Here is a 20,174-nt window from a genome sequence, read left to right on the forward strand (position 1 = left end):
GCAAGCAGTTGAGCAGCCTTAGGATATCATTAGCATATTACGCTTTGATTGGTTGAATGGATGACCTGACACTTAGCATATTAGGCTTTTATTATATGGGATAATCTGCAATTACAGTGACTACTGCCTTGATCATTATTTTTCTATCTGATCCATATTCTCTTATCATCACTTTGTACTGAACAGTTTTATAAATGAGCCTTCAAATAGAGCTGATCTTGAAGAAATGCACAAAGTTAGTATTTCTTATCTGAGCCAAAATAAATCTAGGAATTTCTTTTTTTTTAAGTCAACAAATATTTGAAGATACTTCCTAGAATACATACTTATACTCTCTCCATATATAAAACCAAACTTGCAAAGGATATTTTTTATAAACATAGCTCTTTCCTTCTTTTATTGAAGATTCAAATAATATTAACCAGCAAATATATTTGGCAAATTACTAATGGAAAAAAATTCTCTTCCACGGATATAGGAAAAGGAATTGGTTGACATGCTAGCTGATATAAACAAACTATTGCCTCTAAAGACTGTTTATGAGTTTGACAGTAACACTGAATGATTTCTAACACGTGAAATCAATGTAAGTTGATCTTGATTTAAAAAGAAAATCAGAAACAGAGTTCAAAGCTGACATTGAAAAAATGCCTCATAAACATCTGCACATATCTACTGTAGATGGGGAGATGTAGCACAAACTTTAGAAAGCATTATTCTAGCTCACTTATTTTCTTATTGTGGAAAAGTATACATAACAAAATTATTCATTCATTTTTACAGAGTGGTTAAGTGGCATGCCTAAGACCACTCAGAAAAGATGAAGCTCGAAATGGGTTGTGGTTCTACAATTGTGAAGACTAGTCGTTGGGGTAGGATGGGTGTGGTTGGGGGAAAGTGGAAAGGAATAGGAATCTACATGTTCAGGCTCATGGGATTTCCCAACAGAACCATACTTGGAGTATTCTGGTTAGCCAGCAGAGCTTGACAATGCAGCCGGGAAGGGGAAAAAGAGGACAAACATGAAGGCTTTTCGCCAATCACCCCCAAAATAAATATAACTAAAGGTTCAGTCCACTTTGTAATCATTAAAATGTTAGAGAGGAAAGTCCAACACTGCAGAATTGCCTTAACAAGAATAGTTCTTTTGCTTCTGGGGGACTGCAAGTCTGGATCAATAGCTAGGTCATTAGGATGGCTCAGTGGCCTGCAGGACTTAAGAGTAACTTTCATTTGTGTGGAGCACTGCTTGATGAAAAGGGAACAAAACTAATGAGGTCTCTATGTTTAAGGATCTCACCATATCAGTGGAAGACATGTGTTCGAAGACCAGAAAGAATCAGTAACTGGATCTGGGCCTTTAAGGAAAGGGAGCAGCGTGGGCCAGGGTGGTAAGGCAAGGACATTTGGCCTGGGTGTGTATGGCCTACATCAAAGTAGTCTTAACACCACAATAGCACTCACTATTTATTTTTTTTTTTTAAATTTTTTTTAAAAAAAATACATTTTATTGATTTTTACAGAGAGGAAGGGAGAGGGATAGAGAGTTAGAAACATCGATGAGAGAGAAACATCGATCAGCTGCCTCCTGCACATCCCCTACTGGGGATGGGCCCGCAACCAAGGTACATGCCCTTGACCGGAATCGAACCTGAGACCTTTCAGTCCGCAGGCCGAGGCTCTATCCACTGAGCCAAACCGGTTTCGGCAGCACTCACTATTTAACAGGCAACAGACTGGGCACTACTTTTTCTTCATAATACTTCAATGGAGGCAGGTGTTATTATTTCCATTGTACAGATGAGGACATGGACTCAGAGAGGTCAAGTACATGGCATTCATTGAAAGCAGGGGTAGGGATTTAAGCAGGTGTGACATAAGAACCAAGCTTTATCAGTTCGCCTTATAGCCCCTTCCATCACAGTAATGGAAGGAACAGCCTTTCAACTTGTATTTTAGAACACTTTCGTTGGCAGGGCTCAGTGGTTGAGCGTCAACCTATGAACCTAGCAGTCAGGGTTCGATTCCCGGTCAGGGCACATGTCTGGGTTGTGGGCTCGATCCCCAGTGGGGGTCATGCAGGAGACAGCCGATTAATGATTCTCTCTCATCAGGGACGTTTCCCCCTCTCCCTCTCTGAAATCAATAAAAATATATAAAAAAAACACTTTGTAGATATAATATATTCGAAAGAGGAAGGCAAAAAATAACCTCCGTTCACCTGCTTACTCCTTCTTTAGTTCTCAATTTGAACATCATCTCTTCCAGGACTCCTCCCCTGCTCCCCAAGCTGGGCTAACCTTCCAAAACAAGAGCCACCATCCTTCATGTGCAATTTCAAAAGCCAATAAGCTCTGAACATTTCAAATGTTTTCCTAAGTTTGCGGCAAGCTCATTTGGTGGCAAAAGATGACCTGAACTGATATGAAACTATTTTCAGTCTTTACTTTTCTACTCAGTGTGAATATTCATATTCTGATGTGGAAATAAGAATGTGTTTGATTAAAGGGTGCTGCTCAGACTCCGTTGCAATTATTATAGAACTAGAGACCCGATGCACGAAATTCATGCAAGAATAGGCCTTCCTTCCCCCTGCTACCAGCACCAGCTTCCCTCTGGCACCCGGGACCCGGGCTTCCCTAGCAGCCCCAGCTTCGTCCTGAAGGGTGTCTGATCTAATTAGCATATTATGCTTTCATTATTATAGATATATAACATATGCATATTACTTTTCTAAAAATCCAAACATTTCTGACTTACAAACCACATCTGGCCCCAGGGGTTTCAGACAATGGATACTGGCCCTATACCCTATGCATAAATCTCACTGCACTACAATAATTTATTCTTCTGTGTGAGTCCAGCCACCTGACAGAGTGCCTTGCATATAATAGGTACACAATATTTCCAGAATGAGGAAACAAGGCTGAGAAATGGTTAGTGGCTTGGGAGTGACCATGGCTCTCAACTCGCAGGCCAGGAATCTAACCTTGGAATGCCACTTCCTTCTCTGACAGGAGGGTCCTATAAATAGTTGCTGTTGATGGAAGGCAAGCAACATAGCTGCTGTCTTCACTAGGAATAAAAATAGTCCAGTTTTCTTATATGATGGGTCCACATATAACATTAGGCTGGTAACACAAAACAGCAGGCATACTCATACTTCAGACCATATGAGCAGCTCAGAGGTCCCCCAGAATTTGGGAGCAGACCTGCATTTGGGTCTGACCCTAGTAACCTTTCTGGCCCGCAGTTTTCTCATCTGTGAAATAGCAACCAGAATAAGTCGTAAGGCCCTGCCAGGTGGGTTGCTAACAAGGTCATCCACGGGAGGGACAGCAGACAGTCGCCCCACACTCCAGGTGAGATGCAACCCTCAGGAGCTTCTTCATTCCTGTCTACTGTCCTCGAAGTTCAGAGTCCATCACTCTCATTCAGTGGGCTCTGTCCAACCCCCACACACCTCCTCTCTCATCCAAAAGAAGCAGAGTCAATGCAAAAAAGACAGTGGGCAAAAAAGTCTGTGAAGATTAGCCACACAGCCTTTTGATCCCCTGACTCACAGAAGATGGGGTGGGATTGGGGGGTTTTAATCACAGGCCAGCAGGATTTAATTTAAAGAGGAAAGCTCTTAACTGCAAAGTCTCACGACCCAAGAGGGGACTGGGGATGATCCCTTCTTACCTGGTAACACAGGATGGTTTGCTGAACCAGCCTAGCGTAACCGTCCAAGCGGACCCCGGAATTGCTCCTGCTCCTCATTTCGGCGATGCTCCCGCGGGGGAGGGGGGGCACTGCACCGGACCTGCTGCGTGGAGGTGGGACGCCGGGGCTGCGGCTGTCAAACGGGCCTGGTTCCCAAACACTCACAGTCTCAGTCAGTTCTTGGGAGGGAGCCCGGCAGTCGTAGGTCGGAGCTAACAAAAAAGATAGGATCTAAGTATGATTGGAAAACAACCAGAGTTTCATGAAGCTGGAAGGCGCGGGGGCGGGGACGGCGGCTGGCGCTCTGGCGGCCCCGCAGGAGAATCGGGGAACTGGATTCAGGGCGTGGGGCTAGGACACCCCCGCCGAGCCTTTTTCGTCTAAAGACGGTCGGGAGGAGGCCCGGGGGAGGACCCCGAGCCCGATCCTACTCGACAGCCGCGGCCCTGCCCCCACCACCGAACAGAACTGCCTGAGGGGAAGGGGAATAGGGAGATCTGCGGAAGCAGCGGGGAACCCGGCTCCCTCCCGGAGCCCCTTACCTACCCGCAACCTTCCGATCGCTGCGGGGGCTGGAGAAGTCAAGCGGCTCGCTGCAGCCACCTAGAATGCCCCGACCCTGCCTGGGCCCCGCCCATGGGCCCGCCCCCGCTCCCGCCCCCGACGCGGAGCGGAACTCGCGGAGCAAGGTAGGCGTGGGCTCCGCTAGGGGCCCAAGACGCCCCCAAATCCCTGCGGCGCGACTGGTCCCGCCTTTCCGAGGTGAGTTTACAGTCTGGCACCTGGTCCCGCCCTCTAGTCCCGCCCCCAGGTCTGTCCCCACCAGCGGAGCGGAACCCTCCAAGGGCGTGGGGTGTAAAGGAGGGCTCCGGGCTGGGCCAGTGGCAGCCTGAAGGAGGCTCCCAGGATGAGCTGCCAATCTCACCAGAGGCGGGAAAAATAAACCCGCCCACTGCGGCCTCCCGGGCGCCCCTCTGCGGGCCAGGTTCCTTGCCAGGCCCTTGGCTGAGTCTCCCGGGGCCGAGCGGAAGTCGAATAGTGGGGTCCAGTAGGGAAGAGAAAAGGGGGTGGCTGAGACAGGGTCCCTAGCGCCCCCAGTCCCACTCCGAGTCATCTGGACGCTGCTCACCTGGCCAGGCCTGCAGTTAATCTCCATAGGCCTACAATTTGAAACTTAGATTAGTTTATTGTGGCCCATAATTACCTACACTTCGTAATTATTGGCCCAGTATTCATTTTCCACCAAAATCTGGCCCCACATGAATTCCACTGGACAGCTTCTCGAATGTAATCATTGTTTCCACGAGCCCATGGCTAGTCTCCATACATTTACTGTATGCTTGCTTCACCCAACCTCCTTGCCTATCTGAAGCCTATCTTTCCTTTAAACGTTTGCACAGTTCCTCCCTCCACTTAGCCCTCCCTATTCTCTGGATTCCCATAACAATTTCTTTACTAAGAGCTTAGGTCTTGGAGTGAATTTAAATTGACTTTAAATTCCAGATCTGCCATGTACAAGTGGTGTGAGCTTAGGCATGCTGTTTTAGCTGTTTCAAATTCACTGTTTTCATCTGTAAAATGGGGGTAATAATAGGGTGGTTATGAAGCTTAAGAGGATGACTGTAAAGCACTTAGCACCATGCCTGGTTCCTAGAAAAGTACTTCATAAATCATAGGTGTTTTCATCATCATGTACAGAATGCTTTTCTAACTGGATTGTAAATTATATATGGAAACCGTCTTTGGTATTTCCTACCATGTCTGCTATAGTGTTGAACATTAATTGAACGAATGAATGAATGAATGAATGAATTAAAATCAGTCCTGCTCAGCTGGGTCCCCCTATGTATAATTCCTGATCAGGTTCATTTAAAAAATTCTGTAACCTAAATCTGTGTCACTCAACTAAAGTGCCAAACCCTTCATCTCTCACATAGTTGTTTGTTTTTTTTCTTTTCTTACTTAACTGGATAACTTTCTTTCTTTTTTTTCTTTTTTTTTTTTTTTTTTTGAATTCTTGATCTTCTACTTTATTTATCCAGATTGTCCCCAGGCCAGTGGGAGATCCACCAAGGGAAGTTTGTGACCTGGAAGTTCTTGAGCTCATAAACCTTTTACGGATAGCTCAAACCTCCCCCATATAATCTTTGCCCAAACTTCTAAACTCCACCCTAGTCTCTCCTCTCTCAAAACCGTATGGCTTCTTTCTCTTTAATACACACTTATCTCCAATTTTGCTGGATGAGCCATGATTTTGCCAATGCAGCATTTCTAATTCTGACTACAGATTCCATATATTCTATTTCTACCGTCAAAGCTTATCACAGAAATCATCCCCAAACACAAATGACAACATAAACATAGCATTTTACGTACTTTTTAAAAAATGTGTATATAGAAATCTTTTTTGTACTTTTTATTTTATTTTTTATTCTTTATTGATTAAGGTATTACATATGTGTTCTTATCCCCCCAGTGTCCCCCACCCCCCAGTTCGTACCCTCACCCCCCTAGTGTCTGTGTCCATTGGTTATGCTTATATGCATGCCTGCAAGTCCTTTGATTGATCTTTCCCCGTCGCCCCCACCCTCCCCTGCCTTCCCTCTGAGGTTTGACGGTCTGATGGATGTTTCTCTGTCTCTGGATCTGTTTTGTTCATCAGTTTATGTTGCTCATTATATTCCACAAATGAGTGAGATCATGTGATATTTATTTTTCTCTGACTGACTTACTTCGCTTAGCATAATGTTCTCCAGGTCCATTGGATAACTTTCTTAAATTATGCAGCGATTCATGTGATGTACCTCCATGCAGAATTTACTATGGTCTAGGGGTAAATAAAACTAGACATTAAGTTATCGCCAATTAAATCTCTTTTGGAATCTGAATATGTATTCTTACTAGAACTCTCATATATTCTTCTGCATCTAAGAGCTGGGATCATTGCTTCTTTTCATTACTGCTTTGCTCACAATGAGTGCTTCTTCAAGAGTCCATTTTGCAGCCATAATAAATAACTGATGACCTTTGTTCATTACCTGGCATTTCCATCCAGTATAGAAACATTTTCAGTTTCCTGATCTCATTCTTTACACATATACACCCTTTTTGGCATATACCCAGCTTTGGTCTGTGCGTCATATGAGCTATATTTTTCAATAAGCTTGAAATTTAGGAATAAAACCAAGAAGGAAGACAACTACTTATTAGCTTTTAAATTTTCAAGTGAATTTTAGTGACTAGATTCATTTTGGACTAGAAGCTGTGCTATATTAAAAATGAGACATTTTAGTATCCTTTTGTCCCTGAGATACAAAACCTCTACATCTTGGTCCCCATATCCATGAAGCCTTTTTCTGGTTGGGATCCAGTAGAAACCTGTTTCTTGATCATTTCTCAAATTTTTGTCAAGAATCACATATGGAATGTGATGGGGTATGTTGTTGTTTCTGAAGCTGGTTCATGATCTTCATAAAGGTGAAAACCCAGAACTGGATCCTGGAGTAACAGCATGTCTGATTTCTCTGATTCCAATCAGAGTGTCTACCCACTGTCTTGCTACAGGGACTTCAGCCAAGGAAGTTCCCAGAGAACCACATGTCAGCATCCAAAACAGAAACCAATAAATATTTCTCTTAGCGGGTTCAGATCTTTGACTTTAAAGAAAGGCATTCCACTCCATCTTTGACACAGCAGAGAGGGTCCATTCTGGACCAGTTTGCTGAAAATAGCCAATTAGCCACATTTAGTTATTTCTATGGCACTTGAAGTTTAATTGACTGGAAATAATTTTGTTTTTCATCACTGCTCCAGCTTCCTATAGCTAGTTTGAGATTGAGAGGTAAAGAGAGGAAACATCAGGAAGCATAAGATTTCTTCACGGTGAAGAATATATGTATTTAAAAGGACATATTCTCAAGCAATGTATTCAATTTTTGTCTGCCTTAACTTTTTGATACTGTACCTAGGACTGAGGTAAAAAGAAAAAACGAAAAGACTGATAAGAATTCTTCCTGTTCAAAGTTATGTTCATATGACCAGACTTTCCTTTTTCCTATCATTCATACTCCAACCATAGCAGCAAGGAGCTGAGGCAGAGATAAACTGAATAGTCTTTAAAATGCTGTTATGGAGACAAAATGACAACATACAACTCCACTTGATAAAGCGTCCTTTTAGTAAATTAGCTCTTTTCAAAATGGCCTTCAACAAAATAACCTGTCTCCTAGGTAACCTCGTTAGACACAACCAAGTATCCCAAATGAAGCCATTTCACCATTGTTGCCGAGAGCTGCTCATTGAAGTTAATAGAATTGCTTTAGGAATTAATGATTGCAGTGTGTTTGGGGAAAAAAACTTCTTGAATGTTCTGAGGAAATATTTCAAATACTGGCCACTCCTGTGACACTCCTCACCTCCTCGTATTGGCACCACCTCTGTCTCCTTCAGTAGAGTCTCAGATTGTGGGGCCAATTTTAAACCCAAAGGAGGATGCTTCTCAGGAACATTCTCTGTCCCGCCCCTTATCAGTCTGAAGTAAAACAAACAAACAGACAAGACAATTTGACTTAAGGACACAAACACAATAGGAAAAATAAGGGGGGTGGGATCTAAAGGACACCAGACATTGTGCATCCTGCTGTGTACACTTTGGTTACATAATCGGCTTCAGATTTGGTTTCGGAGACCTTACCCCCCAAATCTAGAGTGTCTCACCATCTCCCTTAATACTCAACAATACTCTTTGAAGCTGCTGAGTATTGTGGAAGGAGAGATTGCTCAGAGACCTCTTGTGGTTGAGGCCAGCTTTCCCCATTTGTGGCTCTCATAAACTAATCAGGTCCCCAGAAACCCCAAATCCTGTGCTTCTTGAAATCCTACTGTTCAATGCTTAAGGAGCAGGCACTTGGAGGGGATCCATATCTGGGGCTCATGTGGACCAATGGCAACATGCTAATGCCGTGACCCTTTAATACAGTTCCTCATGTTGTGGTGACCCCCCAACCATAAAATTATTTTCGTTGCTACTTCTTAACTGTAATTTTGCTACTGTTATGAATCATAATGTAAATATCTGTGTTTTCTGATGGTCTTAGGTGACCCTGTTAGCGGTTTTCAACCTGTGGGTCGCGAAATTACAGTTATGAAGTAGCAACTAAAGTAATTTTATGGTTGGGGGTCACCACAACATGAGGAACTGTATTAAAGGGTCGCGGCATTAGAAAGGTTGAGAACCACTGTGTTAAAGAGATAAGCTTGAAAGAATAAGAGGAAAATGAGAGAAATCAGAAAGTGATTCTCATGAGACAGAATAAACCTTGCTCTAACTTCGAAGTCACAGTGTGCCTGTTTGCCAAAGAATGTTACTGTTATGGTCATCTTAATCTGGGCTGTCCTCCTACTTCCATGCCACACCTCCAGGGAAAGGACCTGAAATGTTTTCTCTTTGTGAAAGCTTTCAAACTTAAAAGAGTTAACTGCAAATTTCTGGTTTAAATGTATTTTTATTGATTTCAGAAAGGAAGGGAGAGGGAGAGAGAGATAGAAACGTCAATGATGAGAGAGAGTCATTGATCGACTGCCTCCTGCATGCCCCACACTGATGATCCAGCCTGCAACCCCGGGCATGTGCCCTGACCGGGAATTGAATCATGACCTCCTGGTTCTTAGGTCGACGCTCAACCACTGAGTCATGCCAGCCAGGCTGCAAATTTATTTTGTCAATTTATTATTTTGGTCAATTTTAACATTTAAATACAAGACAATTAAATAAATTGGCGAAGAAATATTGCAAAGGCAAATCAGCACTCATAGAAGTACATTACATTATTACTGTGGTTAATCTGGGATACAACATTCACTTGAAATATATGCGAGGGAACCTTAGTGAAAGACTCAACTGAAGGGTTTTGATTAACTAAAGAGTTTTGAAATGCTCCTAATAAGAACACACTTGAGGCACTGCTCACACAGCTTTAGGTGGGAAGCAAGATAGACGCTCTATAACTAGGAGCAATAAGGGTTTGATACATATGAAAATAATAGCATTGCAGGATAGTTCACCATTCCCAATAGCTATTCCCCCTTGTCACTATACACTCTTTGAGACTAGAGCTCTTATTAAAAAATAACTATAGCTCTGGCTGGGCCACAGTGTACCAGTCATAACAATCAACAAAGTACCATGCAATTGCTTTTAAAGAACAGCAATATGACTTTATATACATCTCATTTAAAAAGTAATCCTTATGCTACTCCCCTTTTCTGAAAGGCTCTGGGGATTTGAGAAGAGACAATGTATGTATCTCCTCCCCATTCACGATTTTCCTGACATATGGTCTAGATTATACTTCCATCCCTCTCTGTGGCCATGGTATTAAGCTAAACATCTTGGTGCAGATTCCATAATTTAATGATTAGGGATAAGGCCAGGAGATGGGTATTGGATGCCATGTTTCCTGGTGTATACAATTTACACCCTGTACAAGGGTGTACCCTAGTGGGTGAGTGGGGCTAAAATATGGCCCTCACTCTGCCAAACCATGAGCCCATGGGGCTGTGTCTGTCTAGTGGGGTACCTTTTTTTTTTTTTAACTTGCTCAAAGGTATTGTATAAGCTAATTGTGGCACCATCTGCTTACATTTTTTCCAGTTTGGCTAGCATCATTATTTCTTGATTTGAATGAAGTTTCTGTATTTCACATCCCATGTAATCTCCAAAAGGAGTTTTATAACTCAGTGAACCAGCAAGAAATTTTTTTTGAGTTATCACATTAGACACAACAACACAACCATGATTCTACAAAGAAATAAATTTACACACTAGAAAATAAATACAAAAAATGTAGAAGTAAGATTGCTGATGTGTGGGTCACTAGAATTTAGCTTATTTACAACAAAGGCATGCACAATTAAACTCACCAACAGGCTGAAGTCAACAGTTGCTTTATATGATGTTATCAAAGATAACATAACTTAACCTCTTTAAAATGTGGCTGGAAATGAACTACTTATATTTTCTTTAAACGAATCTTTAGGAAGTTGTTTAAAACCAATCTTCTTTTAAAATGAAGGATAAGAAACCAAGTTGCAAATGTCTCAAAATGTCTTGGCTTTCTCTTCCAATTGTAACCACTGCCCTCAATTAGCTTATGCTCCTCCAGAAGTTGCTGAGTATAAAATTAATTGATTTTCATACATCTCACATTGTGGAAAAGGTAAAAATGGACATTTTCACACTATCAAGCATCATGCTTTGATTTCAGAGAAAGGAATCACATTTGCTCAATAAAGTGTAAGCTTCCTCGTTTTGAAGTCCTTCTGAGAGCGATACGACTTTTACCATTACAGGAATCTTCTTTCTCATTAAACATGTGCTGTTTTCCAGTGAAATCATGAAGGCACACGTCTCCATTCTGAACACTGAAAGAAACACCATTCTTCTCTGTAGGAGCACTCCCTATGTAATGAAAACCAAAATTGGTGTCATGAAGTATCCACAGAAAGCATTTTAAAAATACACAATCTTCAACATCACTTTAGTCTTAAGTATATATACACACACATAGAATGTTTTAAAAATGTTCATGATATATTATAATATTTTATTTACTTTCATTCCTTCCCTAAGGCCACTCAAAGTAAGCAAAACAAATTGGAGAATGTTTCCTCTATGGCTGTTTTTCAAAATGAAATGCTCAAAATATGAAGCAAAACAATATATTTGATTTTAAAGGGCCCATTTCCTAACTCTGGTTGAACATACTAGTATATTGACTTCAAGTGCTAGCCTATATTTAATAGAACCTAATATAATATTATGATCTACCCCAAAAGGTTAAGGTTAACAGAGATTCCCATATGTCTTCTTACAAGGTTCTTAGTTCCCTAAGCTTCCTATAAAATAAAACTTTGTGCCAGAGAAATCCAGAGCGACAACAGTTATGGCAAGAAAAAAAAATCATTTCTTGTAAACTACTAGTAAACCAGCACCTCTAACTGGACCAGGATAGGCCTGATTCCCAAGGGGAAACCACCAATTCCAACAATAGAGTCTAGGCCAGGGAGCAGCTGGGCATTCAGAAACTGTGGTTTGGATCTGGGCCTCCCTGACCCCAAGATGACCCTGAATTGTGTGTGTGTGTGTGTGTGTGTAGGGGGTGGCGAGGGGACATGCACAGCAGCTGAGACCCTCTGGCTACTTTATAGCATCCTTTTGACTATTATACCATTAGAAGACAATGTGGAAAGCTGAATAATAAGCCAATTTGTTAGTTCATGCCATAACTATAATAATGATAACAGTGCTGAGAACCTTATAAGTATTATGTCATTTATTACCCTACCGGATAGTGCAATTATTATCTCCATCTCAAGGTGATGATGAAACTAAGGTTTCCAAATTTAAGTGCTTTGCTTAAGGTTAAATGGCTCAGAAGTGATGGAGTCAACACGTGATGTTTCTTCCAAACTGAGCTTGTAGCCCCGTGTATCAAGTGAGATGGCTGTTGGTACACAAACCTTTAAGGCAGCCCATAACTGAAATATGTAATATTCATACAAACTACGTGATAAATATTGTTAACACAGCTCCATCTCTGACATAGCTGAGGCAGCTGTCCTGAGTTAAGCATTTTGATTTGAGGACATTTTGGTGCAGGAACAATTTTACCTGGTATAATGAAGCATTACATTACCAGAATTTTTGAAAGTGCCTATCCCATCCCTTGCCCATTCCAGATCCTGGTGTGCAGATTGAGGAGTCGGGGATATCCATCTGACATGCATTTTATGTGGTATTAAACACTTGGCCATTTTGGTGGCCTAAAATGCAACCCCACTCTCATCATCAGGCATCAAAAATAGCTGTGTCAAATCAGCCATGTCAGACAGCTGTGCAAACTGTGCTGCTTCCCTGAAGGATGGCAACATATTGATCGGCTAGACCAGTGGTCGGCAAACTGCGGCTCGTGAGCCGCGGTTTGCCGCTCTGTTGACTAATGAGTTTGCCGACCACTGGGATAGGGGCTTAATCACAAGGAACAACAACAGCCTGTAATTATTGGAATCGAGAGTCGAGGTCAGTGGTCGGCAAACTCATTAGTCAACAGAGCGGCAAACTGCCGCAGTTTGCCGAGCCACAGTTTGCCGACCACTGGTCAACAGAGCCAAATATCAACAGTACAATGATTGAAATTTCTTTTGAGAGCCAAATTTTTTAAACTTAAACTATATAAGTAGGTACATTGTTATTAACTTAATTAGGGTACTCCTTCAATCTCACTGTACGTGTGCGCCCGCACATGGTATTTTGTGGAAGAGCCGCACTCAAGGGGCCAAAGAGCCGCATGCGGCTCACGAGCCGCAGTTTGCCGACCACTGGGCTAGGCAAATGAGGCTACATCTCAGCTCTTCTAGAATATGCAAAATTCTGGCTTTTAAGAGCCCCTAGCACTTCTATCTAAGCCAGTAGGCTTTAATGATATGTTGTGATTCTTGATTCACCTCGCACCTCTGATTTGTCTACTTTGAACTTGCTTTGTCATAATAACTTATGAATCAGCACTGTCACGGCCTCTACTCTGTTTACCTACATTGAGTCATTGCTGATATAGCCATTTGGCATAGAGGCCAGAGCTCTCCCCCAGTCTCTATAGTAAAGAGCTAAGGCCATGTGGCAGCAGTTTCTCATCTGATATAGCATCTAGTGGCCTGGTGCATGGATTCACGCACATTGAAAGGAAATTAATTAGAAGAAAGATTTGTGCAGTAATTTCATTAAAGCAAAAATTTACATGTCAAAATAGTATATATAATATAGTATTATAAAATTAAAATACAAAATATTTTAATATTGCTATTCGCCCTTTCTCTATAATAGAAGTGTCAGAGATGAAAGAAAATTAGTAAAATGTGTATGAAAATAATATATAAAGTGATTAATAAACAACAACATGGTATAAAACAACAAAGACATGATATAAAAACAACAAAAACATGATATAAAAATAACATTGATAAAAACAATGACTGATAAATTGATTAAACTTATTCTAATATCTCCCTGTACACTACATTAAGAGTGAAAACACTTAATGCTAGATCAGCACCAGTGAGAGCTTTATATGTATCGCGAATGCGCTAGTCATTTATTTTTAAACTAGAGGCCCAGTGCATGAAATTCATGCACTGGTAGGTTCCCTAGCAACTGCCAGCCGGGTACTCTCCCCCTTCCCCCAGCCACCTGCTGCCACCAGCTGGGGCCTCTCTCCCTTCCCCTGGCTGCCTGCCAGTGCCCTTCCCCTAGCTGGCCTGCCCCCTGGTCGAATTCCCGGAAGAACTCCAGTTGAGGGGACAATTTGCATACTATGCTTTTATTATATAGGATTGCCAGTGCACACAATATATATAGACTGGTCGGTCAAATGGTCAGATGGATGTACAGTCGGTCTCTTATCCTTTTATATATAGACTAGAGGCCTGGTGCATAAAATTCATGCAACAAGGGTGTGTGTCCCTCAGCCCAGCCTGCACCCTCTCCAATCTGGGACCCCTCGAGGGATGTCCAACTGCCCATTTAGGCCCGATCCTACTGGGCAGTCACAATCCAGGACTGCTGGCTCCCAACTGCTCGCCTGCCTGCCTTCCTGATTGCCCCTAACCGATTCTGCATGCCAGCCTGATCACCCCCTAACCACTCCCCTGCCAGCATGATTGATGCCTAACTGCTTCCATGCCATCCTGTTTGCCCCTAACTGCCTTCCCCTGCAGGCCTGGGTCCCCTCCAACTGCCCTTCCCTGCAGGCTTGGTCGCCCCCAACTTCCCTCCTCTGCTGGCCTGGTCACCCCTAACTGACCTCTCCTGCAGGCTTGATTGCCCCCAACTGCCCTCCCTTGCAGGCCTGGTCCCTCCCAACTGCCCTCCCCTGCTGGCCTGGTCGCCCACAACTGCCCTCCCTTGCAGGCCTGATCCCTCCCATCTGCCCTCCCCTGCTGGCCATCTTGTGGTGGCCATCTTGTGTCCACATGGGGGCAGCCACCTTGTGTGTTGGAGTGATGGTCAATTTGCACATTACTCTTTTATTAGATAGGATAGTTCTCAATGATGGGGTGGGGTGGGATTTTACTGGCCCACCCTGCACAGAGGACATTTCCCAATGTCTAAAGACATTTTTAATTGTCACAACTGGGGGTGAATGGGGAGGGTTCTACTGGTATTGGGTGGGTGGAGCCAGGGATGTTGGTAAACATCCCAGAATGCACAGGTCAAGTCCCCCGCAACAAGGACTTACCTAGCTCCAAATGTCAACTGTGCTAAGGTTGAGAAATCTCAACTTAGAGGCATCTTCAGGGAGGTTGGAAAACTATTTGGTAGGTGTATGTATGAACTTACAAATTTATTTGAATTCATCATGAAAATAACTAATATCCTAGAACAATGAATAAAGGCAAAATCTCCAGGGAAGGAGAAAGTATATAAGCATCATTTAAGTTATTATAAAAATGCAGAAGATATATTAAGAAGCCAAAGAAGACAAAGCTTTTATGAGTAATAAACAATACAGTCTTGTGAAAGAAAGAAAAGGCAATGGAAGTTTTAGCTAGAAGAGTCAGAATTAATGAGTAAGTCAGGTGCAGCAGCAATAATCTGTTCATATATTGGTGACATATGTTGTCACCAATACTGGTTACAGTATTTGATATATTTGTGGGGATTTGGGCACTGTCACAAGTCAGCTACACTGTGGCTGATAAGTGAAAGATAAGTGAAAAATAGGAAGGTTTAAAAGGGTGAAAAATAGGAAGGTTTAAAAGGGTCCAAGATGTGTATGACTATAGATAAAGTAAATTTGATATAATTTTATCAATTATCTTAGGTACTGCTTGCTCAGATTTAACACAGAAGTCTTTGGGTAATACTTAAATCAGGATTTTCAATGTTAAAACTTTTAGATTGTCATGAATTCCCATCACAAAAAAACTGAATCTTAAAAAAAACACTTGTCCAGGTATTGGCTCTAAAGTGAATACATTTGGATTAATAATCTTTCTATTTTATAAGGTAACCACACTTTGACCCACTTGCCATATATGTAATTGCTCACTTTGCTTAGCAAAAATGTCAGTATAAGATAATAATACTTTAATAAAATAAACACTAGCTTGAGAAATACTATATTGAGAAATACATACCATTCCCGCTCACAAGTCCTGAGCAATCATTATTCACTAGCAGAGTGGTGGAGTGGGTGGAGTTACTATTTGACTGTAGGGAATTTGAAGAGCTGGACACTCCTTGGTTTACAGTCTGCTTCTTTAAACCATTAGTAGCAGTTTTACTCCAGTCTGTAGTTGAATAAGCATTACGGAAAAACAGGGTGGAATGTTGAAATTCAAAGGCAAGAGACAGATCACATGTAACTTGTTCTAGCAACTTATCTCCCACTTCCAGATCTTATAGAGAAGTCATATATTTCACAAGTTGGTGTGATAACATGTATTTTCATTTAAGGCTATATATATTTGTCCTTTAAATGACTACCTGGTTAAAAGTAACATATATTCTCATGGAACTAAAGGCCAAGTTAATTTGATTATGTCTATATACACTGAGTGGCCAGATTATTATGATCTCTGAATACATAATAATCTGGCCACTCAGTGCAGTGTGTGTGTGTGTGTGTGTGTGTGTTGTGTGTGTGTGTGTTCATATATATATATATATATATATATATATATATATATATATATATTTTGTTGTTTTTTATATCATGTCTTTGTTGTTTTATACCATGTTGTTGTTTATATAAATAAAAGGCCTGGTGCATGAATTCGTGCATTCGTGCATGGGTGGGGTCTGGCCAGCCTGGCCAGGGGAAGGGGACATGGGCAGTTGGCCGGCCTGCCTGCTGGTCGAACTCCTGGTTGAGGGGATAATTTGCATATTAGCCTATTATTATATAGGATATACACTGAGTGGCCAGATTATTATGTGTTCAGAGATCATAATAATCTGGCCACTCAGTGTATATCCACTGAATTAGGTAGTACTTCAGAGCCAAGGACTGTTGTAAGAACATATTGACCATGTTGTGATGACTCATGGTTCTTAAATCCATGCAAATGACTAAACTACATTTACTGTTATTTTCTAAATATAGATCTTGTGCAACCAGATTTTGCAGTATGACAAAGGTTATATTCATGGGTGGTAATCATGCAAAAGGAATTTAGTTTTCAGACAGTACTTAATTTTTCTTATTTTCCTAAAAATGACCTATTTGCTCTACAAGCCAACAGGACCTGAAAATATTATAACTTCAAAATAACCAAATGTATGCTATAACCAAACAACCAAATGTATGTTAAAGTTTATATACAAGGTTGAGTCAAGACTTAAAAAGTTATGAAGGTAAATATTAAAAATTACTTTGAGTAAATGGGAAACATTAGCTCAAAAGGATATAAATTCTAAAATTTTCACTGTTGTTTCAATCAAGAAGCCAGACATTAATTCTATTGCTCACTAAGTTTCCATATATGAATAATTATTTTTTAATTCTTTAGTTATTTTGCCCCTAATGTGCACAATCAATATTTTTTATTGTGCATGTTCCATTCATTGATTTCCATATCCAATAGCCCTTTGGCATATATTGCTTTGAATCTTAACTTATACTTTTTCCTCAAGATTTAGAAGGATAAAAAGTAAAGTAAATCGTTACCAGAATTTTCAGCCAGCCGTAACTTTCCACAACAAAGATACCGCCTCCATTGCTTTCTGACATTCTCTTTTGCTACACAGTAAAAGATGAAGATGAAGAATCCTACGGGGGAGAAAAAGACCCATAACACAATGAATTCCAAATTATGACCTTAACGTCATGAGCTTCCTTTGCACAAAAGATAAAATTGTTGACAGCTATAGGCAAAGTGAAATTTACAAATTGAAAAAAAAAATTCAAAGTCTTGGTAAGTTTGCTTATCAAAAGGCACCCTGGGATACTTTCTATGTATGATGAAATATATTTATAAAAGGAATGATGATTCTGTATTTCTAATATTAAGCTCACTGCCTCTCCTCACATTCTGTCTGTGGCCTTCCCTGTCTTTGGAAGTACAAGCTATCCACCCAGGATGCCTGCTCAGACCTAGGCTCCTACCTCCCAGCTCCTCCATATTTATAATTGACTTCCAAGCTCTGTCAAATGCCACAATAGGTCTCAGATCCCTTGCTCCTCCTTTCAGGCCCTTGCCAGGTCTTCTCCCTCTTCCTCTCAAGCCTGAGGCACTGCAGCATTATCCCCCTGCCTTCCTCTAACCTTCTCAAGGAAATTTTCCACTGGCATCCTGGCTAAGAAGAAAACAGCACTCCAATCTTGAATAGGCCCTCAGGCTCCACCTCCTACCTACCTCTGTCCTAGTCTTGCAGTCACAGGGCTCACCACACAGCCCCATTACTGTGATTCCTCAGTGCTTTCCCCAATAAATATTTGCTGAATGAAGGGGAAAATTTGGAGTTCTCCGTCTCCCCAAATCCCAATCTATCTACTTTAAAAATCCTCATTTTAAAACATGAGGTGTGCCTTTTCAGATGCCTACTCTAAAGACTGGTATCTTGAATACTGCATGCACACCTTTGTTCATTTGCCGCCCTGGGTGGCTACTCTTGGTTGCCTTAGGGGAGAAGTAGCATGTATGAAAGAGATCAAAATGGGGTTAGGCAAGTCCCAAACAGAGCCTATACCTATGTCTCCTTTAATCAACACCAAAGCCCTGCAGATTAGGTTCCCTTTTATAAATGAAACAGTACATTTCTTCTATCCATTCATATTCTAATGAAAAGACATTCTGGGGAAATGAAGAGAAAGTCAGGTTCAGTTTTTCTTCCCTGCATAGGCTGATGCTCTAACCACTGAGAGCACTGGCCAGGGCGGCAGTTCCATTTTTAATTTTTCGAGGAAACTCCATACTGTTTTCCACAGTAGATGCAGCCGTCCGCATTCCCACCAGCAGTGTGCTAGGGTTCCCTTTTGTCCACATTCTCGCCAGCACTTCTTGTTTGTTTTATTTTTTCTCTCTTAAAGTGTCTCTTACTTATAGCATGCCATTGTTGGCAAATAAAACTTTTCTATTTAATACTATGTAGTGCAGCATCTAGATATACCAATTCAGGAACTGGTACATTGTAGGTTAAAATTAATAATTGTATGTAAGCAACAAGCATATTAGACATTTGAATTCATTCTCAGGTTGGGTTTACTTTGAAAACAAGCAAATTGATCTCTTGCCTAAGAACTACAGGAGAACGTTATGGGAGCTAAAAGTAGCAGGAAAAGATGAAAACAAGCTGATGAAAATGCAATTAAAAGGCATCCCAACCGAGGCTTTGGAATAAAAGGGAACTAAGGGATATGGATTATTGTTATGTAATGTAAACCTATTAGGCTGCTTGGCTTTTAATGCCAAAGTACTGTACTTCCATTAAAAATTAATCAGAGCTGAGTCTTTGGTAACACTGGTCTAAAAGAATTAGTATTTTTGCTTTTCCAAAGAATATAGCTAAGAGGGTTCGAAATGATTCCAGCTGGGCTTCATTAACAAATGGGAAGCTCTGAAGTAAAGGTGACACACAGAGCCTGACCCTTTCCTGCTGCATGTCCCAGCAGAGCGATGTCTCAGGATTAGCCACTGGGTCAGGCTGCTGCCACTTGGGTCTGTATATTGACTCCAAATTTATCATTGTTTCCCAAACACAGCCCAGGGAGGTCAGAGTGGTGAGACCTTACAGGAACATTTATGGCACGTGTAGTTTTCTCTATGGATGTTCCATTTCAATAAGAAAACTTTTTTTTTAAAGTAAGAAGCCAAGTGAAGGAAGAATAATTGACTCTCAGAAAGAGTTCCTGGCAGGTTGCCTTCAGTATGTTCTCTTTGAGGGGATGATGGAAAAGGTGGGAAAAAAGTACCACTTGTTGAATTGAATGAACATCTCTCTTCCAAGGATCTCAAAGTGTCCTTTCAAGAATGTATCTTAAGCAACTAAATAAACCATGTTGATACTCTTTTAGTAGTGATATTTTTAAGTTCAACTGTGATCATTCAGTGCAGATTTAGTACTGTAGAGCTTACCTTGTAAAGTGTTAAAGATGGCAAAAAGATACATGAAGGTGATGTTAACTGGTCCCCAGGCAAAGAAGGCAAAGCCCCAAGTAATTCCCAGTAAAAATGTAAGGCCAGCAACGCTCCGCAGGTCTTGAATACTGGTTTTTCGCTGGGCTCCCAGTTGCTTCTTCTTTTTAATTCGACAGAGTTGGATCAGGACCACAATGAACATGCTGACATTCAGCAGAAATATTACACAGAAATATCCCACAACTGTAATATAGAATACAGCATTGCTGTTGATCCAGCAACTGTAATTTGGAGGGCAAAAACAGGGAAAAACATATTATCATGCTGAAATATGG

General features: G+C 41.3%; 2 protein-coding genes across 2 annotated transcripts in view; both read right to left on the bottom strand.

The window, feature by feature from the left end:
- Positions 1–3,785, bottom strand: part of PHKA2 (phosphorylase kinase regulatory subunit alpha 2) — a 61,707-nt gene extending 57,922 nt beyond the window's left edge. Inside the window, exon 1 of the mRNA XM_008154552.3 lies at positions 3,685–3,785. Within this exon, the coding sequence (XP_008152774.2) occupies positions 3,685–3,762 (78 nt within the window). The 5' untranslated portion in view covers positions 3,763–3,785. The remainder of the gene's footprint in view (positions 1–3,684) is intronic.
- A 5,642-nt stretch (positions 3,786–9,427) lies between these two features.
- Positions 9,428–20,174, bottom strand: part of ADGRG2 (adhesion G protein-coupled receptor G2) — a 117,671-nt gene continuing 106,924 nt past the window's right edge. The window contains exons 26-29 of the mRNA XM_054720648.1: positions 19,837–20,120; positions 17,430–17,531; positions 15,898–16,050; positions 9,428–11,164 (exon numbers count right to left, since the gene is read on the bottom strand). Of these exons, the coding sequence (XP_054576623.1) occupies positions 10,980–11,164; positions 15,898–16,050; positions 17,430–17,531; positions 19,837–20,120 (724 nt within the window). The 3' untranslated portion in view covers positions 9,428–10,979. The remainder of the gene's footprint in view (positions 11,165–15,897; positions 16,051–17,429; positions 17,532–19,836; positions 20,121–20,174) is intronic.

The sequence above is a fragment of the Eptesicus fuscus genome, chromosome 1, assembly GCF_027574615.1.
Source record: "Eptesicus fuscus isolate TK198812 chromosome 1, DD_ASM_mEF_20220401, whole genome shotgun sequence".
Classification (NCBI taxonomy): domain Eukaryota; kingdom Metazoa; phylum Chordata; class Mammalia; order Chiroptera; family Vespertilionidae; genus Eptesicus; species Eptesicus fuscus.